Source organism: Plectropomus leopardus, chromosome 11, assembly GCF_026936395.1.
Source record: "Plectropomus leopardus strain MGB_pleo_1.0 chromosome 11, ASM2693639v1, whole genome shotgun sequence".
In the NCBI taxonomy this organism is placed as follows: domain Eukaryota; kingdom Metazoa; phylum Chordata; class Actinopteri; order Perciformes; family Serranidae; genus Plectropomus; species Plectropomus leopardus.
In genome coordinates, this window is record NC_142186.1 from 34689005 (window position 1) to 34714485 (window position 25481).

Here is a 25481-nt window from a genome sequence, read left to right on the forward strand (position 1 = left end):
AAAAGTCTCCATCTCTTGCCAGTTTCCTAACAATTGAGTAATTTCAAAAGAAGATCCACCGAGAGATTAGTTTTGAGATGATTGGATCAGTTTTTCTCCCCATTTGATACCATTCCAAAATATTACATGAAACAATGCAAGGCAATCCACACACACACACACACACACACACACACACACACACACACACACACACACACACACACACACACACACACACACACACACACACACGGGGCCGGTTTAAATATAGGCATTTAATAAAGTCCAATGAAAAAAAAATCAGAAGATAGCAAATAAACAAATCTGTCAGTGTTTTGTGTGATCATCATTTACATCCTCTTCCGGCATATTAAAGCATTGCTTTGTGCGTCGTCCATCTACAGTTTCTACACAGCAAGAGTGCGAGTGACACTAATCCAGAACTACTAGATAAATGATAAAAATGTACCCAGCGCACACAAACGTCCTTGACCTAAATATTTACAGGATAACAACGATCAGGTGAGCATTCTCTCTGTCAATGGTGAGAATGTTACTGAGGCACATTAGTCAGTGTTTTCTGTGGGTACAGAATAAAAAAAAAGTGTATTTTTTTAAATATAAAAATGAGAAATCAAACTGATGGAACAAAGATTCATCTATTGTCATTACATGATAAAAGAGTATGTTACAAAAGAAAGACAGTGTCCAACCTGGACCTGATGAAGTCTGTTAAGTATTAATTGGGAAATAAAACATTCCTATGTACATTATGATACGCCATCAGTCCCTTTACACTGCTACGTAATCATTTAAAGTAGCTCATAGCAGAAAACATATCTCCACTGCAGCACACATTAAGCATGCTGCAAAACCATAAAGCTGAGCATCAGAAATTATTTGGCTAGTCTATTCCATAGATTTATTGCAAGTATCAAAAGCTGTGTAGTCACACACACACACACTTCCAGCCGATGCTGAATTGGCAGTCTTTGACATGATCCTCTGTGGGTAAGCAGAAATAGCAACCCGGGGGTCAAAAGGGCAAATGTTTTCTTGGCTTGTATTGGCGAGTGAACACATACAAGCACACTTGTACAATATAGACAATTAAACAAGCACCTGATATGTTTGGACGATGCAGAAAGCTGTGTCTCCATGTGTTAGTCCAAAAAATTATTTCATAGTTACATGCTACATAAAAAAGGAGATCTGTGATTGGTGAGTGGTCATTTGCATGTTCAAAGAAATAAGTTGCTGACAACAAAAAAATAAAAAGCACAGCAACTGAGAGAGAGAGAGCTCTGCCTACAATCTGTTCACATCTCTCTGTTCTCAGATCATGAGATATTCATTCGGTAGAGAAGTGGCTGCTGAGATGTAACCTTCCACTCTAAAATTAGACGAGTTCAACAAACCAGCTCTGATTCTCTGCTTAAAGGAGCCTTTGAATCAAGGTCTCTGTCCCTCAGTGTCCCATCTGGGGTCCAAAGCTCAGAAGACCTCACAGTCATTATGGACACCCCTTTCAGGTCTTCCATGACTTTAAATGAGTTTCATGGTGAACCTGCCACCGTCGCCTCCGTCCCCTCCTCCACCCATCGAAGACCGAGGAACAAAGTCAATAGTGGCCGTGTGCTTGATCTGACCTTTGCTCTGGCTCCAGAAGAACATGAAGACAAAACAGATGGCCACTGAGCTGAGGAAGGACAGGAAGCCCATGGTGGTGGCGATGATCAGCGTCTTTGCATCAAACGGGTACGGTTTGGCCATTTGAGCAGAGGAGTTGGCAGCTTGGGAATTTGAAGGCTCGACCCAGCCCTCCTCGGAGAAGAAGGGCATGGTTCTGTTTCGGGGGAGCCCCTTCACGTACAGACCCACGGTCAGGCTGTCATTGCCGGCTGCGTTGCCTGCCAGACACTGATACATGCCGCTGTCCTGAACTTGGGCGAAACGCACTTCTAGAGTACCATTGGGCAAAACTCTGATCCGTCCTGTTGGAGAAACCACATTTTTATGAGATGAGATCCAGGTGATGGATGGGAACGGATCCCCATCAGCTTTACAGGAGAAGAGAACCGTGGTGCCCTCCTCCACTCTGGCCTCCTGCGGCCTGCGGTCCATGATGCGGGCCGGGCGGCAGGTGAACAGTCTCGGGAGCTCCTTCTCGGAGAAGTCTCTGAATTCACGCTGTCTGACCGCATCAGGAGACGAACAAGTGGGCTGATGTCCATCAAAGTTTAAGCGCACTCGGCGGCGGACCACCCAGAGAAGCCGACAGTCGCATGCCAGGGGATTCCCGTCCAACCGCAGCACCTGAAGGTTCCCCACAGAGTGGAAGACGCTCTCCTCCAAAGTCGTGAGCTGATTGGATGTCACATTGAGCATACGAAAATAGGCCAGGCCCCTGAAGGCCCCTGGCTCTATTCGTAGCAGGCTCCCTCCTGCCAGGTGTAACTCCTGGAGTCTCAGGAGGTCCCCAAGTAGATTGCCCTGGATAACAGTGATGGGGTTGTAGGACAAGTCCAGGTAGCGCAGGTACACCAGGTGACGGAGTGCTGAGTAAGGGACGGCGCTCAGGTTACAGCTGCTGATGACGAGCGAGGTCAGATTCAGACCAATCAGGCTGTTGCTCGCCACAGTGTCCAGTGCCGGCCAGTTTGCAATCAGGAGGCTTCGCAGCCGGTGGAGTCGTCGGAAAGCGTTGTTGGGCAGTGTAGAGATGGTGAGGCGAAGCATGCGAAGACACGTCAGGCTCTGCAGCTGGGACAGCGCTTCAGTGGGAACAGAGGTCAGGTTGCTGCGGTCTAAGTTGAGCTCCTGCAGATTCTGCAGACCAAAGAAAGCCCGCTGGGAGATGAAGACAAGGTCGTTTTCCTCAGCCTCCAGCGTTTGCAGGTTCACCATTTCTTTGAAGGTATAGTCCAGGAAGACCAGAATCTCATTCTGGCTCAAATCCAGAAAGCGCAGACTAGACAGACCAGAAAACACCCCGACCGGGATGATCTTGAGTCGGTTGTTCTTAATCCGAAGCGTCCTGAGATTCTGAAGGCCCTGGAAGGCCTCCACCTCAATCATGGAGATTATGTTATCACTGAGATCCAACTCTTGAAGTTGCAGGAGTCCGGAAAACTGGCGTCGCCCCACAGTCTTAATCTTATTGTGGGATAAATCCAAACGCCTGGCATCGCTGGAAAAGCCCTCTGGCACAGAGTTCAAATGCTTGCCAGCACAGATCACTTCTTTAGCCTCAGGTCGACACACACAACGTGGAGGGCAGCCTCCTGCAGATACACCCAGTCCAAACTGGAGCAGGATGCTCCATGCCCCCCATCGGACCACTGACTCCACAAACATCTTACCCCCAGCCTGAGAGGACACACAGACACAAGACATTAGCTTTGATGTTTTTCACAATAAAGACAGACAAGTTAATGGATTTTTTTTGGAAGTTATAGTATAACAACCCTATTTGGAAATATTTTGGTGAATTTATTTTCCTCATTTAGTGGAGCCATTTGAAACCTGAGCATGTTGATTTCTTAGAAAAAACTATGAGAGAAAGGCAAAGACCAAGGGAAAAAAAGCCAAAACATTAACAAGAAATGTATAAAAGATGCAAGACAATTGCCTAAAAAATCAGCTAAATAAAAAGTCAAAACAAAACAAGCAAAAGAAGAAAGAGAAAGTTTAAAAAGTGCTTAAAATCAATATAATTCTGTAACATCATTTTAAATATGTAATTATTGTAGTTATTTAATTGTAATTGTAACAGTTTTACACCGGCTTTTTTTTCTTTATCCCTAGACATTTTACCTTAGCTTTTTTTTAAGAAATAATGTTCTAAATGTACTAATTTCTTAAAGTTTGTGGAACATTTCTTGCCAAGTTGCTCATGGACTTTTCCCCATTTTTGAAAGAAATCATATCAATATGCTAATTTTGGTTCAAAGGTTAAAATATTAGGAAAGGCGCAAGAAAGCTGAACAAGAAAACCGATGTTGCTCCAGGTTTTAAGGGTTTAAACTTGTTGTAAGACATACCGATTCAGTTTCAGAGTGCAGATTCTCATAACCAGTGCCCGTCACGTTGGAATCAGACTTTGGTTAAGTCCTCTGTGCAGATGTGGTTCTTTCAGTAGCATCCCTTTCAGAGTAGCCTGGGCACAATATATATAGAGAGAGAAAAAAGTCTTAATAAAATGAAAGAAACAAGCACAAGTTTAAATTGATGTCCAAACACAAAACAGCATCCAGACAGTGCTCTGAGCATCCTCAGAGCACTGTTTGGATGTTACTGCTCACCACCACAGTATAGGAGGGAATATATCATCAGTCTACAAGTATAGTGTTTTATTCATACACTTTCGGTAGAATATAAATGGAGAACTTTGAATAAACTGAAACAAGAAAAAAGTCTGTCCATCATCTTGGTGCTTCAACTGGGACGTGTTCCTGCTGCTAATGGAAAACCAGGACAAACAGATGAATTAAAAACCAGCCACAAATTCGACTTTATGAGCAGGCGGTCCTGCCCTGGTTTTCAATAATTCATTTTGTGCCAGCTGGTCTCACAGAGACGAGTGACTGGGGCACCAATGTGGATCTCAAGTGAAGGAAAAGACAAACAGTTTCTAATTGTTTCTTGTGGTGTGAGCTTGTTATGAGTTGCAGTGGATGAAATATCAAACTGTGTGTGCAGAAGACCAGAACAATAACATGGTGACACCGTTTCTGCTGCAGACAACGTCCCATAATTAATTTCTGTTGCTCCCTCGGTGCGTGTTGTCCACTTTCTTTTTGACAAAGAACAAAACAAAAAAATACACACAGAGAGTCCGGTGTGAAGCAGATGTTGCAGCTGATAAGAGCGGCCCACATCTCTGCACCACAGACAACAAAATCCCCATTTAACTGAATATCAAAGAATAACTCACTTTTTATCCTGTTTTTATCCTTCCAAAGACTGGGAAAGTACCATTAACAGGACTTAACACCCGTGGAAGTGTCCACGTATGATCTGTCCTAAAAAAAAACAGTATTAGTGCGTCCGGCTTCATGCGCGGAGTCTCTGTGCAGATGAGGCCTCGGTGGGATGAGAGCTTTACTCCCTGGCCCGGGCATCTGGATTTGGGCACGCCAAATGGAGTCAGGGCGAGTTAAGAGAATTACAAAAATTGTAGACGAATCAGGTTAGAGTCGAGGACTCTGTCTGCACTTTATGTACAAGACCTGCCACATGTTAGGGGGTCAGTTAAGTGTCACAAAACAAGTGCTCCAAACCCAAACAAAGTCCCATGCAACAAACCTACAATCAAGCAATAAAATGAATTCATTAGGGTTAAGGTTAGGGTTTGGGAGAGATCTCTCTGTTGCTTTCCCATAAATCCTTCAAGAGTTTTTTGTTTTGTTTTGTTTTTTAATCCTAATTAAAAGTCCATTAAAAGTTGGTAGATTATGCTGTCAAAGCTGCAAAGCCCCTTGAGATACATTTGTGATTTGGTGCTTCCTTACTTTACTTCACTCATTAAGCTGAAAATCGCCACTCTGTTCCTGAACTGACTCAGTTAGATTCGGAATATTGCAGTTATAATATCAATTTTGCTTGAAAGTTAAAGAGATTCTCAGACAACTAATGCTGTAAATTCTACAAGGAATCACTTTTAAAAAAATAACATATTATATTAAATAATATCAAAACAGCGAAGTCACTATAAACAGGAAACAAAGCTAAATTGTCTCTACATTTGGAAAAAACGACTTTTTATAAAGAAACAACTCTTGAAGTTAAACCCAACGATTCTAAAAGAATCCAGATATTTTAATTTATAAAATATTTTTTATATGTTGAAGAACTGTGGTTTAAAGTAAGAAACTGATGTAAAAAAAGACAAAATGATGCCCAATCTGCTCTAAGTCCTGATGTGAATAGAAATCATCTTTTGAATTCGAGTTATGAAATCACTCATCTGAAGGAAGAGCAGGCTAAAATCATAGACTTAAATAATAAAATGGGTTTGAATAATTGAGCATTTAGAAATAAATAACAATGGGACAACAGAGTTGCCACAATGACTTGATAATTGTTCTTCTCAAGTAAAAAAGAGAAAACCCCTTTTTTTTTTTTTTTTTGATTTTGAGATTTAATGTTTGTATTTCCACAAAAAACAAAACAAATGCAACAACAAAAGAGGACAAGGATGTGATGCTGAGATTACAAACCCCCTTAAACTCCATAAAGACTCTCACCTCAATAATAATAAATACAAAAGTCACGTAACCAAGAAAAGTAGACAAACGAGCAAACAAAGTCATTAAGCAAACATAAAGCGAGCAACATAAATCTCACAATTAATAAATAATTTAAAAATAAAATAATGAAGTGGATGTGAAATCTTAAAATATGAACACTAAGAGACAAATAAGAAACAGACACTTTAAAATAAACAATAATGTTACTGATGATAACACTGAATACAGAATAAAAGCAGCCTGCACGCACACACACACACACACACACACACAATGAGCCTCACTAATGTGAAACGCTGCACCCTGAAATATTACATAATTACATTATTCTGTTGGTGTCGGGCCTTTCTAGTTGAATAAACAGGTGCTGGGAAAGTGTGTGATGTAAATTATGTATTTGCCTCTCCAACAACCACCGCTGAGACCTGCTACACAACGCACAACCAAGAGAACTAACCCTTAAAAAAAACTCAACTCTAAATCTTTACACAACAACGCCCCACCACTGCACAGAAAACTCGGAGCAAGAAAGTGCATTCAAACAGAGCAACACTGTTTCATAACCAGCCAAGGAATTATATTTCACCCTTCAGAAATACAGCTGAGACAATCCAAATGTGAGTCTAACCTGCAGCAGCTGCAGCTTCTGTCTCTCCACAGTCAGACAGTTGGGTGAGTCGCCCTCGCTGCAGCCTCTCCTCTGAGTTGTCGACAGTCCCAGAGCTGCACTCTTTATCTGGTCCCTGCTCCTCATGCACACAGCTCTTATACTGGTTGGCTGGGAGCGCTGACTCACAACCCAACACTTGTGCTCTTAGACTCCCAGGTCTCCTGTTAGACCGATATATCTGAGTGCAGACACACACCAGACACCGATACTGACTTTTTATTCAACTTCAGACAGCCGCCCTCGATCGAGAGGAGGCATTTTCTGCAACAGCTGCAGGAAAACAGTCTGAAGAGACCCCAAATAATACGTTTTTACTTTCATTTGTCCATTTTTAGTTGCTTTGCTTGCACTACATTTGACCTTTAGATATTGAGTTTTTCCGTCATGATAAGGTGGTAGTACCTTCACCTTTTAACACCTGGATCGACCTCAGGTTTCTTGTGCTGTGTTCAAACACCTTTAACAAGCAATTAAATCTCAAACCTGAGAAAATGCGTTTCATTTCTTGGCGGAAAAACCTATTGAGCGACTAAAAAAGAAATATCCTGCAAATTGCTAAAAAAGTAAAAGATAACAAAAGAATAACCCCGGCAATTAGCTGAGGGGTATTATTAGATATTATATTTTAAAAATAGAGAAATTGTCTAGAAAAATATATCTATGATTCTTTCAATTATATTCTTAAAATAATGTTGTGGGAAAATATACAAATTTGCCATTTAAGGTCATTTTCTTGTTTGTCTATTTTTGTGCTCATTTTAAGGTCATTTTCTTGAGTTTTTTCTAATTTCTTACAAATTTTTTGGGGCCATTTCTTGTGAAGTTGCTCGTTGCCGTCTTCCCATGTTTTTAAAAAAATAATGCCAATTTTCTCAAGTTTCAAAGGGTTAAAGAACCCTATGATTTGATGGTCTTACAGCTCTCTCCTTTGGATGCAAACTTTCAACAAACACTCATTATCAAATATCAGCTCTCAGCCTTGAAGAACCTCCATCAGTCTCCTTCCTCTCCTCTCTGCGTTCTTCATGGGAGGGGCTCAAAATTTTAACGTGTTGATCCCCGCTGAGCCAACTCGTGAGAGACACAGACTGGCAGGTGTGTGATATCTCAGGCGGGCGTGCAGTCAGTTGCTCAGACCCTGCAACCAATCAGCAATCAGAACCGCTCCTTCTCTGCGTCTCTGCACACATCATAAAAGCTTCATTCCAGCCAAAGGTGGCGACCCTGAAGTCAGGGCCAGCACTCACCCCGTCCGTCAAATTAGAAAGTGAAGGAATAGACACATTTGTAATTTGGACGTGTATTTGTCACCCTGGGGAGGGGGGGACAGTCACAGGAGTGTCCCGTTACACTCTTAATTCTGCTAACTATTTTCTATTACGCAGCCACTGCTTGTTTCTATTAATGATGCAGCTTCAAATTAGAGCACCGGCAGTCACTTCGAGGGAAACACAGAGAACTCCAAACAGCTCAAATGGGTGATTTCCTTCTTAAAAATAAAACAAAACAGCTTGATGTCAAATGGACTGGAATCTATTTTTATAACCACAATGTTTTCAGGAATTAGTCAGTATCGATATGACAGTCCCTGCATTCAGAGTCTTTGTTCTATTTCCAACTTTGAGTCACACTCATGCATTCTGAATAATGCAGACAGAAATAAGCCCAAAACATCTCTGAAATTACAAGCAGAATTTAGAGGAAAAAAGCAGCAAGATGGCTTTAACCCTTTGAAATCTGAGTAAAAAGATTTGTTTCCAAAAATGGTTAAAGGTGGCAATGAGCAACAAATAAAAGGGGGGAAAGGATTTGATAAGTTAATTTCCTTCATTTGAAATCATTTGAAATACTTACGTTTGTTACATGAATATTTTCAGTGGGCATTCTGGTGTTGTTTTTCTTGCTTCTGTTTTTATTTTGCTCTCTAATTTTATTTGGGATTGTCAAAATAAAAACCTAACTAACTTATTAATGATAGTCAATATTATTTAATTGAAATTAATCTAATTTAATTTTAATTTAAGTAATTTGCGTAGTTCACAACAGTTGTGTTGGTCTGAGGATTGTTTTTATCATTGTTTTCTGTTCTGAAATTGCACATTGAACATTTTATCTTTTAGTCGTCGCGTTTGTTGCTGTTTGTCATTTGTTGACTGTTTCTGTTAAATTCAGTTAAATAACAGCTGTTGTTTGTCAGCCGTCTGTTTATATAAAAGTGATCTTTAGTGATCAAACTTCCTGTCGTCTATCTTGCAATCACTTCTGAGAAGTCCACTTAACGTTTCTGTTGAGTTCGGTTTGATAATAATATTGTTTCGTTCCTGGAGGACGTCTGTTAATCCAGGTGTTGCTTGGGTTTGCTTGCACAGTCTGGATTACCCAACGAGAAGCTGCCATTTGATGTAACCTTTGTGCAAAACTCTCCTGAAGCCGAGCCGGAGCCAACTCTTACCTAATAAACCCTCTCCATGCCAAAATGCAAACAATATCAAATCCAATCGGACGTAACCTCTGTGCAGACAATCCTCTGGCAGCGTCCGGCTGTCTTTTGGGCCAACCCCCTCTGTCCCTTAATTCTTTGAAATAATTCAACTTCCTCAGTGTGCCCCATTCACCGTCTATCCTCTGTCATCAGACAAAACTCATCAAGTCTCTCGGCTCGGCCCTGATCGTCTTACATCAATCGGTGGACAGTTGCCACCTCGTGTTAAAATTAGGACTTTCTTCAGCTACGGCTCACAGCTGCAGATTTAGTCATCAGCTCTCCACTGTTGCTTTATGTTCCCTCAATGGTTCAGATTATGGAAGGATTATATTCATCAAACTACTAATAAGATTAAAAAACAATCAAACAATATTATTAAACTTTTTTTAACTTTAAAAAAATGTGAAGTTAAAAATATAAGTAGTTGTTTATAGTTAAATAGAATACTTCACAAATGCTATCATCATCATTTTATTGACAAGAGTTGGAAAAATAATCTGTGTTTTTGTTAGAAGTGGAAGAATTACATTTAGCCAAGAACAAGTATTAACAAATCCAGGCTTTTTTATTAGTAGTAGCTGTTTGTTATATGTGAGAGGAGAGGAGCTGGTGCAAAAATAATTCTTAAAGCGTTGGGGAGGGAATTATGTTTTTTAAAGAAAACATGCCTTTCAAACTCACAGGCCTGTGGGTTTGGAAGGCATGTGCTCTTTAAAAAACATAATTGGCCTTTTATTATTATTATTATTTTTTAAATTATTTTTACTTTAAAAGTTTTAGTGATTTTTAAAAGACTAGGCTTTTCTTTTTTTGAAAACATTTGGTGCTTTTTAACATATTTTGGTGATTTTCTTTTTCTTAACAATTATTTGGCTTTTTTTATGTCTTAAAATTTTTTGCACAACCTCTTTTTTTCTTCTTTGAAACCTTAGTTGTTTTTTGGGGGTGTCTTTTAAATGTTTGATGCCACTGGTGTGCAGGAAGTGTTTCTATCTATTGGTGTCTGTTTTCTCATCACGATGCTCAGAATCACTCAGCTCAGCTCTGCGGGAACATTTTTAGTGTCCATCTAATTCACCAAACTGCTAACTTGAGCATTTCTGCTCAGGATCATAATCAACAAAGTGCTCCAGTGAACAGCAACGTATATTATCATCCTGCTGTAACAAAGCCAGGAGCAAAGAAGAGGCAATGATTCTCAATTGACTTGAACTCTTCTTCTCGGCTGCGTTATGGCTTCATTAGCTTTGAGACGGAGCTCTCGCCCTCTCTTTCTCTCTCTCTGAGCTCGGCTCTTTTAAGTAACACCTTTTCTGCCTCGCTCTCTGCCTGTTACTCTGGGAGCTGCAGCAAAATGTGAGAGTAAGATGTGACAGGCAGCAGGTTGGTTTTAGGTGGAAACTTCCTCTGCAACAGGTGCATTAAACAGGAACATGACCTCAGAGAGGCTGCAGGGTGACAGTCTTTGTTTCCCTCTGAGTTTGAAGCAGCCCATCTGACAGAGAAGCACAGTCTGAGCCCGGCTGGGTTTTCTGACACTTGTCAAAGAGCTATTTTTAGCTCGTCACAGTGAGAAAGACAAGAGCCTGGCTCAAATCCCCAATTAAAGCGGCTGGAACAGAACAACAGTGTGGGGATCACAGAGCGTGAGTTTGTGTCTTTGCACTGCTGTGTGCTTTCTGTTGTGTGTAGAAATGTGCTGGAGTGTGTGATGGAGTCAGTGTGTATGTGTGTGTTTGTGTTTTTTTATGGGCTTCTGGCACCTGCTGCAGTGTGACGGCCCCAGAGACCTCCTGCATGCGAGCAGCAAATATTAAAAGGTTTGCTGGCAGAACAGCTGTCGGGTGCAGAGCAGGAAAACAAAAGTCCCGCGGTCTTTACCCTCTGGGTTTGTCAGGGGAAGGACTTGTAAACAAGACCATGTCGGGAGTCGTGTCTGTGTCAAATAAACAAATAATTGTCTGAAACACGAGGGAAAAAACAGAGAAAACTTTTCCACCTAAGAAAGGAGTCTGACTGAGGATGGCCATCAAAGAAAAACAAACTAGACGGGAATTGTACGGTCACAAAAACCTGGAAAAGTCATGGAATTTGCAGATAGCAATTTCCAGGCCTGTAAAAGATTTGGAAAACTAAATATAGTCTAAAAGTTTTGCGAACATCATGGAACTTTGTTTCACAAACCTGTATTATAACACATGATGTATCCAAAGACCATCAGAAATGTGAAAATGAAAAACTAATTTCTGTTCATACAGTTTCTAGTTGTGATAATAAAAAATTTAGATAATAAATAATCACATTTTCTAAATTTAAAAATTGCCAGAATTTTGTACATTTTCATAGAACCAAAAATTATATAAATGTTGGTCTTTGAAATCATCAATTTTAAAAGAAAAAAATCACAAAATGTGTTCCTTTTTTCACAGAAAAAAAAGATTTAGAGGAAAAGTCTGAATTTTTTGAAGACTGAAAATTCAACAAATCAAATCAGCAATTTTAAAAAAAAAAACCAAACCACACAATTAAAATAATATATATCTGCAATGAAAAAGAACCATAAGGAGTATCAATGTACAATTCAGAGAATGTATGGTCTCCAGAATTTGCTTCTAAGTCATGGAAAAGTCACTGAAAAGTCATTGAAACTTATTGGTTAATATGTGCATGAATCCTGTTAGACCTCCTGTTTGCTGCACTGCAGGACTAACACAGACCTGAGTGAACAGCTGCTGATGAGACAGCAGGTGTTGACATATCATGAAAAGAAAATAATGTCCAGTGGGAATAAATGCTTATGATCCTCCAACTAAACAGCATGATGAGTTCAGTGATGAGGTGATCAACAAATACTTTGTTGAGTTTGGGAAAAGATTGTGGTTTTAACAATGTACGCTATGTAAGGAGTTAGTAAATTGTGGAGAGTCACATCACTACATTGACCTTTGGTTTCACAATGGACACAAACAGCAGTTGCAAGTCCCTGTTTGTTTGACCGGTCCACCCTAACATGTGGACATCCTCGCTCTTTATACTTGATTAGCGTGTCCGCCACGACAAAAAAAAAAAAAATCCTCATTGATTTTGCTTTGACATTGTTTTTTCTGCACATCATTTTAACACATTTCATGCCAGCACCAGGAAATACGTGAAGACTTTGCAGTTATTTTATGTGTTTCAATGAGACCAGGCTGCATACTGAGACCATGATGATTATTTGTCCACCTGCCGACTCTGAATTTAATTATAATCTAAACTCAGTGAGAGACACGATGATGTACAGGTGAGCACTGAGCATCTGCTGTCATCACATAATCCAGTTTGTGTTGGAGGAAAGTAATCTTCACGTAATTCACGTCTACATTACATAATATTTGCACTCGTTGCTGAACATTTTACAGACCATGTGGAGGTTAAAAAAGCTATTTTCTAATTCACTAATTTTTTAAAAAGGCTGTGGGGAAACAGCAGACCCATGAATACTAATGTCACCGAGGACAGCCCTGTGTGCAGGGTGCAGTGTGGAAAGTGGCGTGTGTGGGGAGAGATAAAGAGAAGTGTGTGTCAGTGTGGCTGTGAGCTTGTGTCTGTGACAAACAGGATTAGATTAATTGTTTGCCTCCATGCCTGCACACTGAAACACGTTTATTTCGTCTGCATGTTGGATTAGACTGGATTTTATGTATCTTATTTTGAAATGGTCAAGATTTTACTCAACTTAAAACTGAAGTTAGATCTGCTGTGACAGTTACCTTTTCGCTGGCTTCAGACTAGTTATAGGGTGTGGTTTGTGTGCATGTGAGCTGTGTGTTTGGAGCAGATTTAACCTTATGAAACCTGAGCTAATTGGCTTGATTTCTTTCAAAAAATAGGAGGAAGACAATGACCAACAAAAGAAGAAATTACCCAAATTTTGCAAGAAATTACTTAAAAGTGCAAGAAAATTAGACTAAAATTGAAAAAAAGAAAGAAAATACGACGATGTCAATACATATTGACAACTGCCCAATCTAGGCCCTACACAGCCCATTCTCACTCCTAACTCATCAAATACTTCTGCCCTGTAAATGCTTTCAGTGCCTTCTGCATCAAAATGTAACATGGCTGGACGGCGTCAGATGAGAACATGCTCTGACAGAACCGGTGACGTTGTTATTATATGCTAACGGATGGCCAGACAGCACCAGGCTCTTCCACATGCAACATGAATGGGGGGCATCGCTTGGAAACAGCGTCAGGTAATGAAGTTGATAATGACGATGTAATACAAGGAGTGAGTGCGCTTATAGGACAGGTGGCAAGGTGGGTGGGTCCCAACAAACTACCCACTTTTTTGCAGGAGTCCAGAGTTTACTTCTCGTGTAGAAGGTTTTTTTTTTCTTTCTTTTATTCTTACCATGTGCCTCTTTTGCCTAATCCTAAACGCCCATGACTTGGTTGCCAAATTCGAACCATCATGAAAGTCCCGTCGGTTGCCATGTGCTGTTGTGTAAACATAAAGACCATGCTGCTTCATCCCACCATGTGCATTTGTTGACATCACAGTAACGGCATCCCAGAGCATAAACACCTGACACAGAAGGATACCTAAAACTTCTTAAGTAGATGCAGAAGGTCACTGACAGAGCAGCAACATGTGACGAATTGGGATGACAGCGTGTTGTGTTTACTGCAGTTGATCTACATTTACTACCCACGTTTGGTATCCCTTTAATTGGTGTTCCTTTTGTCTTCAGTTGTCTTCTCCATATTTACAAGAATTGCCATCTTGAAACATGTGAAAATGTCAAATCAAAATTGATTGTGTGCATGTGACAAAGTAAATGTTTGTCAGAGAAAGACACAGGGACAGAGACAGAGGGACAGATGCATTGTAAGTCTGGGTATGTTTGAGTATTGACACTCATGTACCGTGTTATGGAAGTGGGTCACAGTGACAGATCCACTCACATCGGTCCTGTCCCAGACTGCATGTTGGGTAAAGCACTCTGCTGTAATTCCTCATTCTGATGAGGAGAGAGTTAAGACTCTGCGCGACGTCACGCAAAGTGCGCCGTCTGCAATATTAATAATAGCACAAATAAATGAGGGAAGGGAATTAGTCTCAGTGCAGCGCCTATGTGATGTGACAAATTAGGTCGTCTCAGCTAACAGCGGCGACGCATCGGATCCGTCGATGTACACCGAAGGGATGAGGGGAGGTCACGCGTTAAAGTGGAGCTGATTGATGGGCTCTGAACCTGGAACAGGTCAAACACTGATCAAACTTCAGCACCGACTTCAACTGCAATCAACTCCTCTTAAAATGTGGGACAGCAGATTGTTGGTGTTTCACTGGCTGTCAGATATCAAACACATGGCCTCGATTATAAAAGGACAAAGACTGAACGTCCCTCAGCCCACTGAGAAAACAAGCACTCAGATCTGAGAGTGACAGCAGCAGGCCGAGCCCAGCAAAGAATGGCACATTTTCACCAAAAAAAAGTAAACAAGTTCCAAAAGTGTCAATCAAGTTCATTTTTCAGATCACCAAAAGAAACAAAAAAAGAACACAATAAGGAGAAAAGTACGGAAAAAGCAAGATAAATGAATCAATGTGGAAAAAAAGAAATGAGGCAAAGAAAGCAAAATGAACAAAAGCATCGAGGAGAAAAAGGTGAGAAAACAAAAGAAAATGAGAAAAAAAGATGAAATGTGGGGAAAAGTACAAAATATACAAAATATGCAATACTTGAATAAGCGTCCTCACCTTCGACCTCTAAACCCTAAATTCTGAAAAGTTAATTTTTCTTTCAAAAATCTAGGAAACCAATTTACTGAAAAAATGTAAGTAAATACAACTATTAGTCTTAATTTATGTTTCCATTATATCTAATTGTTAATTTGTCATCTGTACTTAATTATGTTTAGTCATTGCAACTTAAATATGACAAGTTTAATTAAATAAATATTTTTAAATTTTAGCAACACCAGAAAACCAAGTTTACTTATCTATATATCTGTCAGTCATATTTAAACATGTTAACAAAACACAACCTGTAGATCTCCTAACTTCATCATTGGCAAAGTCCTCTTTTTCCTCATAGATAAGTAAAACTAACTCGGTTTACTGAAGTTGTCAGAACTTAGAGAGAATCAGATAATTCACTTGTCATATCTAAGTTGCAATAACTTCGCAAAATTAAGTAAACATAGCTAGATTTTAAGTAAACTTAATTGAATATAAAGTAAACATAAATTAGGATTTATATTTATATTTTCTTTTCTTCTTCAGGGAAATTGTTTCTTCTCTGAAAAAAATAAAACTGTTACATAACTTAAAATAATTACTTAAATTGGTAACACATAAATGAATCAGGGTTTTTTTTTTCAAGATAAATTTTTCAAGATAATTTTTTCAAGAAATCAAGATATCAAATTAAATTTACACATCTGCTTGGAAATTGAGTTGACAAAACGTAACTGCTTTATGTGTTACCGACTGAAGTAATTATTTCAAGTTGGTTAATAATTCTCTTTTTCAGTGTAAGATTATTCTAAGATCAACTCATCAGATTTTACAGTGAACTCAAGAGTCAAATTTATTTTTCCAAAAACTACAGTTTATGTCAAAGAAATCTGTAAAGAGACTTATCATGGCTCAACAAGACTTCAGCTCTGCAGGTTACGAGGAAATGAGGTGAGCGGAAAGAAATCACAATTTTTTTTTTTTTGATTTCCATTTCACAGAAAAGCGATCAACTCCATAATCTGCCCTCACTAGTGTGCAGGTGGAGCTTTTGCTCTTTGGCACACTTACCGGTCTGCATGCTAATCTGGGCGAGCCGATCCACAATCCCACCTGGTTTCCAACTGAGCCTTAGCGAAGCAAAAGGGGGTGGCGGACACGTCATGGTGCTGTACGTGTGTGTGTGGGAGGGGATTGGAGACTTCCTGTAACTGACAGGTCACAGACTCGATTCCCTGCAGACTCTGACACATGCTGAACACTGCTATCACTTCCCACAGAAAACATCAAGCCTCCAGCATCAGGGGAACAGAGGGTGAAATAACTTATAAAACAGCTCAACTAGTTTCTTTTCTTACCTTCACACTCTGACCAAATACCTCAATGTGCAAATCATACACTTTATATAAAGATAGATGAAGCGTCTCCACTCTCTTCCACTACCACTGTACAAAACTGAAGCAAAAATATTCATACATCCCTCTGAACAATCACAAGCAAGGTTAAAATAGGCCTGTTGTAAGTTTCAGGTAACTCAAATGAAAGTATTAATTTTGGGAAACAATCTCCTTCGTGTTAAAAGGAGGCAGCACTAAGTGTTGGAGACTCTGTTGTTGGAGTTTTTCCTGCCTGACCTCCTCTGTAAGTCAAATCAAATCATATCAGCTTTATTCATTAATTTTAAAGAGCTTTACAATCTGTGCAGCTCACAGATTCCCTCAGTGCTCAGAACCTTGATTTAGAGACACAAAAACTCACCAAATCAAACAACCTTTACAACATTTTGCAGAGGTATAAAATGTCACACTGCTCCTGACTTTGCTCCTGCAAGAGAACAATCGCAGAACTGCAAGAGGTCACTTGTCAAGAACACTTAGACGGCAATCGTTTCGAGCATTTGAACAAATTACCGCTGCTGTCATTGTTTCTGGTGATAACAGTGTTGGTGTTTTGTCCTTTCAGAGAGAGGGCGTGATGCATGTGGAGGGAAATGCTGCAGTAAAAGCTCTCTGAACAGGCAGCAGAAAGATCCTTCAACCTGATCATCTGACTGCTCCTTCCTCTCTGCACCTACTGATTGCATAACAGTGACATCACCATGTGCTTTTAGTTATTCTTTTGATAATATATGACTGGAGCCCCATGAAGGACGGACCTCTCCGGGGATCCTGCCTCTCTGCATGCTAAACAGACTCCAGCCCACATGACCTTGATTAAATGGATATAGAAAATGGAAATCATTATTGAACATACAGCCATGAAATGGTGGCTTTCACATTTGATGTTCTCCTCTGCTGGTCAGGAAGTGACGTTTCCAACGGTTGCAAGATCAGTTTGCCTGGAATGAAGAGAGGAAGAGGGACGGCTGTGGTTCAGAGCGGGTCGTCTACTTATCAGATAACCTGCCATTAATCTATATGTCGATGTATCCTTGATGAAGATGCTGAACCCCAAATTGCTTGGCTGAATGTGTAAGTGAGAAGCAGGAGGCACCTTTTAAGGAAAGATAAGCCACCGGTGTTAAAAAGTGTGTGCGAATGTAGGTCTGTGGTGTAAAAGTGCTTTGAGTGATTGCAAGACTAGAAAGAAACCACACAAGTGCAGGTCCATCTACCAATAAGTGGATCAATTGTTAAGGAGTTCAGTGCACGTAAGAACTGGCTCCAGCCCACTGTCATTCCAAACTTTGTCAGTGCCTTATGCCAAAAGGCATCTTTAGCATGTGCATGAAATGCTGCTGGATGGCGTAAGGTGAGAACAAAGCTGGATAAAAGTGGGCGCTGTGTTATTATACCACAGAGGGATGGTACCTGCAGTGTCCACATGATTCTTGCACAGGCGGCGTCACTTGAGAACATGGTTATTATAATACATATATTACATATTTCTTGTACAGGTATCAGAGGTACCGCCCATCTCTGATCACTGTTTTGCATGGAGGCTCCATACAGGAAGTCAAGGTGATGTCATTGTGTAATTGCAGGTTGACTCTGAAGCAAAATAATGACTAAAAAGAATTATGTTGCAGATTTATTTAGCTGGTTATTTATTACTTGACATCTAGCACAAACCATGCCTAACTCCCCCAACACTCTCTCACACACACCGCACACACATACAAACACACAAACACACACTGCGTGGGTTACAATCAGACTGGTTTCAGAAAGTCATGTGCGTTGTTGGATGGGACCTCCCCCAAATCCTGACACTGGAGAGATGTGGAGGGAGGGGATTTCACATGCTGTTCAATAATACTACTAATAAATGATATTCTAATACATGTCGAGGAATAAATAGCATCCATGACTCAACAGACGCAGCTTGACAGATGGGCACCAAAAAGAGCACCGCCTGATGTAAATCATGTGCTTTAAAGCCATCATAGAGCCACATGCACACTAACTGACAGACAGGTAAGCTCCAGGAAAAGAAGAGCAAAAACATCCCTAAGCTTTTCTATAGAAGGCAAACAGGACTGTTCCTGCAGCCCTCTGCATGTTTGCAGATATTGTCGTTCCCAACTTGTCCACCAGATGCCCCTAGAGTTTCCTGGTCCTTGTAATCACCCCGCCCAGCTCCTCCCTGCCACACCTGCCCCTCATTCCCTCATTAAGAGTGCATATACCAGCCACTTTCCCACTCTGATCTTTGTTGCCTCTTTAGCTCTCCAGCCATCCCCACCTGTCAGAATCATCTCTCTGTTCTGTAAACTTGCCTCTACAAATCTGTCTGCATTTAAGGACTGCCAAGCCTGTTCATTACTCTTTGGCTCTGGTTATGGTCCTTTAATTCAACCTGCTGTGCCTGTATTTGGGTTCTCTTCCTGCCTTTGCACAAGAAACATGACACTGAGCACATGAGATATGAGGGTGGATTGTTTAGCAGACACCACCACCTTCCATGACTGAAACTAAAAAACAACAACAACAAAAAGAAACTAAAAAATAAATGAAACAAGAACAACATTATTTCTTTAAAACACAGACTGTGAAGATAGTTTTAAAAAATGTAAAATGTCTATGAGACAAGAAGCCCCTGCAGTGAAAACAGAATATAATCAAACCAGAAAGGAAGCGCACATCTTGGAAAAGGAAACGTGGCATGAAAGAAAAACATGCAGCACAAAAGAAGCCCTCAAATATAAAGATGTTTTTTTCATGGCCAAACAACACAAGGGTTCTGCTGACACAAGCCCCGGGCCAGTGCCATTCAGCTCTTTATTCATGCCCTCACTACATTGCTCCAGTGGCAGTGAACATCTGATCTTCCTATTCATCTTCAAAAAGACTTTAAATGACTGTGTGGCCTGAAATTGTGTGTCTGTGCGCTGTGGGTTCAAAAGTGCTGTGCACCGCAGATTCTGGCCCGGATAGTTGTTTTCATGTGCAAACCCTCCAACTGCAGGTCTGCTGGAGGCTCACATGAAAGAGCACCAAACCAACTCAGAAATCACGAAGATGTTTATCCTCTGCAGAAACAAGAGAAGTGCTGAACATAACTGAGGTGTTAATCTCATTGCTGTTAGGATTGAAAAATATCGTGGGTAGCTGTGCGGCTGCATTGTTTCAGGCTCAGATACATCTTCTCCCATGCAGACAGCTCCCAAACATCTCTAGCTATGCCTGGCATTAAGGCGCTGCTGTTGGAAAGAAGTCAAAGCTGCAGTGAAATAATCCATCACCCACTTTGCTCTTTTCTTCCAACAGGACAATGAGCGTGCAAGCAGCATATGGCTTTATAAAGAAAGATATTTTTTAAACATTTTCAAGCTAAAAGCCAGTACTCTTGAATAGATGTTGAATGTTTCTGCAAAGCAAGATTTGTACATTATGTAGCTGATATGTTGAAACTTTACATCTCTGTTCATTCCACGGGCAGTGTGGTTTGCGTGGCTATGTTGAGGTAACGTTATCACATGTTTACAGTTTGGAAAAGATGATGTTTTGGCTTAAAAATACCAGTACAACTACAGCTGCGAACACAAGGCAACTTTCCATCACAGATTTGCTCAGAAATTAAGCAGTATTGTCAAAATGTTAACAAAACAGGGATGACTGCATTTTCATTGACTGATGTTATGCAACCTCTACTCTGGTGATAACATCCCAGTAACCATGGCGGTGGATGTTCAAAACATTAGCAGCTTTATTTCTGTTGCAGCCACCACAGTAGTCGTCATTATTTCAAATCCAAGGCCACGTAGGCATGTTATGGAGCCATAACAGAGAGGTGAGCCCCTTACACGTGGGAGTGTATCCTAAAAGAAGCAGTTGCTAACAAGTGGCTGAATGAGACTACAGACCGTCATCATGCCGAACACGGCTCTACGTTCTCATGGTAGCGACATGAAGTCATGTTAGCCTTTTACTTCTGGCAGCTGCATTTATTCTTCAAAAATTATAAAAGTGTTGTTCATTTATGAAGAGTATCTTGCTGACCAAAAAGTGAAAGCATCATAAACATTTGTTTGCCACAGAGCTTATTTTCTGTAGCAATCCAAATTCCAATGGAAACATCCCATAGGCTTTTTGACGAGGGAACGAAAGCGACATTAAACTCAGGAAAACTACAGAAAAACGTCATCCCTGCAGCACTTTATTGGCACTTTAGTATTATTATTTATCGACCCAGGCTCACTGAGAGTACTTAAATACCATTCTTTGATTTAAAAGGTTGACAGACTGAGGAACAAACCTGTTTTATCGCGCCTGTGGGACACTAAATCTCCTGTGTGATGGCATAAGCTGATATTTTTCAAATAATGTTTAAGAGGGGGTTGGGTGTATTATTACCAGCCAGAGACAACATTCTTTTAGTATGTAAAAGTTTCAATGTATCTGCTATCTAATAACATGCAAATGTATGTGTGGTTTTCAGAAACGTACAATTCCAACATTTATTCTGGTGATTTAAGTTGTGCACAAACACTTAACGCCTGGCTGCATATTTCTACCGCCAAGGCCGTAAAGGCAAAGTAAAGAAACTAGTTAAGGACTTGTCATTTACTTCTTCGCCTGAAGCTGAAATCAATTGAGGTCTGGAGCAGCTGCCCAATATAACAGTCCCGATAAATCATCCCCTAACAAGGAGACTGACATACTTCCTGTGCATAAAATGCCCTCTGATTAAATTGCCCATCTGGCAGAATCCCAAGCGTCAAATGCTTGGTTCTCCCTTGATGGTGATCTGCTCCTCCAGAGCCACACTGCAGCCGATGCGATGTGTGTCCTCATTACAACAGGAGGAAAGGACAGAGACTCTGCTGCTGCTCTCAGCTCACCTCTGCGCCCTCTCTGAAACGCTGATCCAAGCTTATATCAGCCTGCAGGTGAGATCATCGTCAAATCTAACAGGAGGGGCCAAGTGTGGCAGTGATACAGTTTCTGGGCGACAAACAGAGGTTCGATCGGAGTTTTTAAAAGCCTCACAGTGTCCCCGGGTGAAAATGAGGCTGCTGCTGCTGATGTCTGTAATCCTGCAGTTAAAACTCAGTCTGCTGTGGCCCTTTTTAGGTTTATGGAACAAACTCTCCTAAGGATTACTGATCACATGGACAGTGTCACACCGCACAAAACCACAAAAAGACACAAAAAAACAAACAACTGGGCTGAAGAGTAAAGATGTAACAGCACATTTTTCTAGAATGGATCAAGATATTTGATAACAATATGGGGAATATAAAAAAACCAGGGACATCAGGTAGATTTGATGGACCCCAGTGCACAATATGACGGGCCCACCTGGCAGGATCTTGCACCCAAACTAGCGACTGTATCATCACATGATCAGATTAAGATTTGACATTGGACAATAATGACATACATACTACTCAACAATCATATTGCATACGTAGGCTATATCTTTATATTTTTGACAGTTTATGTAGAATAAGCATTCAATTTTGTTACAGATTGCTACAGAATTTTTTAAAAACAAGAAAAACAAAAGAAAACCATGGAGCAGGTGGCGTCTGCCTTTTCGATGATATAAAGTAAATGGCAACATTTTTAATTAAACTTCTTTAAACAAAGGCGCACTTTTGAGGTGGCAATCTGACTCGCTCACAAGCATCTCCTTTCCAGTCAATACATTTTTGCCCCCCTCACACACACACACACACACATACTTCATGGGCCCCAGTGCAACTGGACTGCCTGTACTGTCTTTAAAATGTAAATTTACAATTTTTGTAATTTTAGTTTTTGTCTTTATCTACTGTAATGCGGCTACAGTTGCCTAGGGTGGCAGCAAAATGTGTGCCAAATATTGATGAGTGAAATTGCACAGTGACCGATAGCAGTAACTGCAGGCTCCTAGCATACTAGGCTATGCTTTCTGTAAGTACAATGCATTGTGGAGATGTTTTGTCAATCGTAATACACCTGCAGCTGTTATAACATCCAACTATACATTCAACTACAGCAAAATGAGGGAGCCTGAAAATGCCCTGACTCGTTTATTCAGCAAGCAAGGATGTTACATTTGACTTCTGTTTTGAACTTTTTTTTCTTTTCTTGTAAGTGAGAGAAAATAAGCTCTTGCAAGTGAAAGTGTTGAAGACTGAAAAATATGACAGGCATCCTAATTGCCCATGAAAAATTAGCTGAGCATACAGAAATTTTTCATGAATGGAAAGAGACATATATTTGGCCACACAAAATGTTGTGTACACTCCCGAAAAGTAAGCTTCATTTGCTCTCTAGTCGTTAAGTTGTAGTCCATTAGTCAGATGTGTTTGTGCACAATTGCACACATGAAATTAGTGTATATAGAGAGATTTGCACTAGTATTATTTAGGCTACATTTAGACAAGAACAATCCTTAAACAGAAAGGTATTTCCTTTGCGTTTAAAAAAGTAACATGGTGAGGACGATCCTCGTGCTCACAGATCTGCAAAAACAACCAAAAACGCTGTACCATACATGCCAGGCCAGTGAGTGGCGGTGCAGGTTTTTAAAGACACACCACAGAAGAAGACCACGAGCATGCGTGAAGTGCAGCCATGATGTCACCGTTCTCACAGGATCCGTGCGTATTGCCAGTTTACACGGCAACGGAAGGGGTGGCGTTTTTAAAAAATTACACTCTGGAACCTGGTTTTAAAAGTTTGTGTTTTCAGGTCCCCATTGCCATTGTAATGTGAACGAAAGGCCAAACGGCAACAAAAATGTAACGTTTCATGCAAAAACCGTTGCCCTGTAAATGGCTCCATAGTTTAAGGAGCTGAAATTGTATTGTTCCGAAAAAATAGCTATGTTCTCTCATTCTGAACCAGGTTGTTGAAGTTTTAGTTTCATTTGTTGTTACTGCTGAATGCGATATATGTATGGCAGTTTGGTCTTTGTGTGTTATTGGCATTACTGGTGGCACATTAGAAATTGGGGGACGGCATACGCTGTTTTTGCCTACAGAGTGGCAAAAGTGCACGCGCATGCCCTGAATATAAATATTAGACATGGGTATTGCAATAAAGCATATTGAGATATATTGTGATTTATGACCTTTTTCCAACTGTATATTTTGTCCTCAAAGGAAAACTTTGTCAATATCTATTTTAAGAAAAGATAAGATAGCCTTTATTGATCAACATGCTGGGCAAATTCACTTGTTACAGCGGCTTACGGCTACATTAAACGTGAAATAAAAATATATTTAAAAGGAGAAAATGAAATACGAAATGTATATATTAATGAAAGGAGAATATGATATATAATAATAATAATAATAATAATAATAATAATAATAATAATGAATACATAAATAAATAATATTTAACAAACAATCAATACTTGGCATATCGATACAATATTGCCACACAAAATATAGCGATACAATGTGATACAATGTAGTAACGATTTATATCCTCCACCTCTAATAAATATTAATATAGGTCAATATCATCATATATTATACACATTAAAATGGGATTTCTCAGAGAGATTTTGGACTATCATGTACCTAAATATGAGGGAAGCTTTTTACGCAAATGAGGACAAAAAACATCATAAAACTAGCCAGCAATAAATAAGCAGGAACCTTTGCTTCAGATAGAGAAAACCTCCAACTGCTCATTGTCAACTTTTCTTTTGCTAGTTCAACCTTAAATCTGATTGAAGTGAACGTTTAAGGAAAATAATTAGTGATCCTGTGATCCGTCTGGATGATAAAAATGCGCAAATATGACACCAGAAACCTCTGGCACACTTAGGGATTATTGTAGTGATTCCATCGTAATAAATACATCAAATACAATAAACTCAGTTACCAGGCATCACAGACACAAAGGAAACCTCTTTAGGAATGCTGTAAATAACTAAAAGATGTGGGAAAATTTCGGGTTAACAACAAGTTAAAGTGGTGAAAACCTGAGCAGTAGTTTTTGTTTTTGGGGATCAGAGATGCTGAACTCACCAGCTGAAGCTGTCAGTGAAGGAAACATCGCAGCAAAGCTCCCATCGTCCGTCTCCAACAGAAAAACATCTCTGTTCAGGACACTTTCCCTCCTCTTCCTCCTCTTCCGTCTACATTCAAACAGACTTTTCCAACATCTGTCACATCACAGTCACTTCGCCCTCCTTCTTCATTAATTTCCTTTTCCGACTGCCGAACACCTCAGGGAGTTTTCGGATAATTGCGCTACTAAAATAATTTAGGTCGACTGTGTGTGCGTGTGTGTGTGTGTTGTGTGCGCTGGAGCTGCTGCGCTGTGTGTGTCTGACCGCGGCTCTGATGCTGCTGATGCTGATGCTGCTGCGCCCTCCGCATCCACATCCCTCCGCTCAGCTGGAGCAACAATCCCTCAGATTTAAGGCTGGACCTGCGCCATGTGGCAGCCCCTTAAATCCCCACGGGACGAGTAGTGTAACGGAGAAAGGATCTGTTACAGTTACAAACACGAATTAAGTCTTTTACTTATTTTAACAGAACGCCATTTTTCTTATAAATATATAAAACGATCAATCCCAGCATCCTGTTCGTTTTCACATCAACACATTTTCACCAGGATACTTTTGTGCATCAATGAAAGTAAAGAAAATGGGCTTATTTAAAGCTGGGTTAGACAGTTGTAAAAGACATATGCCGTCCTCTACAATTACCACCCAAAAATACTCTTTTACAAACAGAAGTCCTGCTTTGATAAGTACATACACAGCCTACATCAGCAAAAGCAAGTTTAATCAGTAAAATAAGTAATAAATAAGTAATACAAACAAAACACCCATAAACTCAAATCTATTAAAACAAAAGCACCCACAAATTTAAATTTAAAACTAAACTAAACCTCACAATAATTACCAAAAAAATCCATCAAATTATATTGTAAAAAAAATAGAAAACAAAGAAAAAATAAAAATATCCCA

General features: G+C 40.1%; 1 protein-coding gene across 3 annotated transcripts; it reads right to left on the reverse strand.

Moving 5' to 3' along the window:
• Positions 1 to 238: 238 nt before the first annotated feature.
• Positions 239 to 24878, reverse strand: lingo4b (leucine rich repeat and Ig domain containing 4b). 3 transcript variants are annotated; one of them, XM_088084701.1, is made up of 3 exons: positions 24532 to 24878; positions 4026 to 4141; positions 239 to 3351 (listed from the first exon to the last, which is right to left on the reverse strand). In XM_088084701.1, the coding sequence occupies exon 3, from the start codon at positions 3337 to 3339 to the stop codon at positions 1528 to 1530; it is 1812 nt and encodes a 603-aa protein (XP_087940827.1). In that variant the 5' UTR covers positions 3340 to 3351; positions 4026 to 4141; positions 24532 to 24878; the 3' UTR covers positions 239 to 1527. The 3 variants fall into 3 exon arrangements, with proteins under 3 accessions (XP_087940827.1, XP_042346756.2, XP_087940828.1); XM_042490822.2 differs by lacking the exon at positions 24532 to 24878 and adding an exon at positions 6862 to 7126; XM_088084702.1 differs by lacking the exon at positions 24532 to 24878 and adding an exon at positions 4919 to 5689.
• Positions 24879 to 25481: the final 603 nt, after the last annotated feature.

Coding starts and splice junctions, on each gene's coding strand:
- lingo4b (XM_088084701.1), bottom strand. CDS start 3,339: ATGTTTGTGGAGTCAGTGGTCCGATGGGGGGCATGGAGCATCCTGCTC.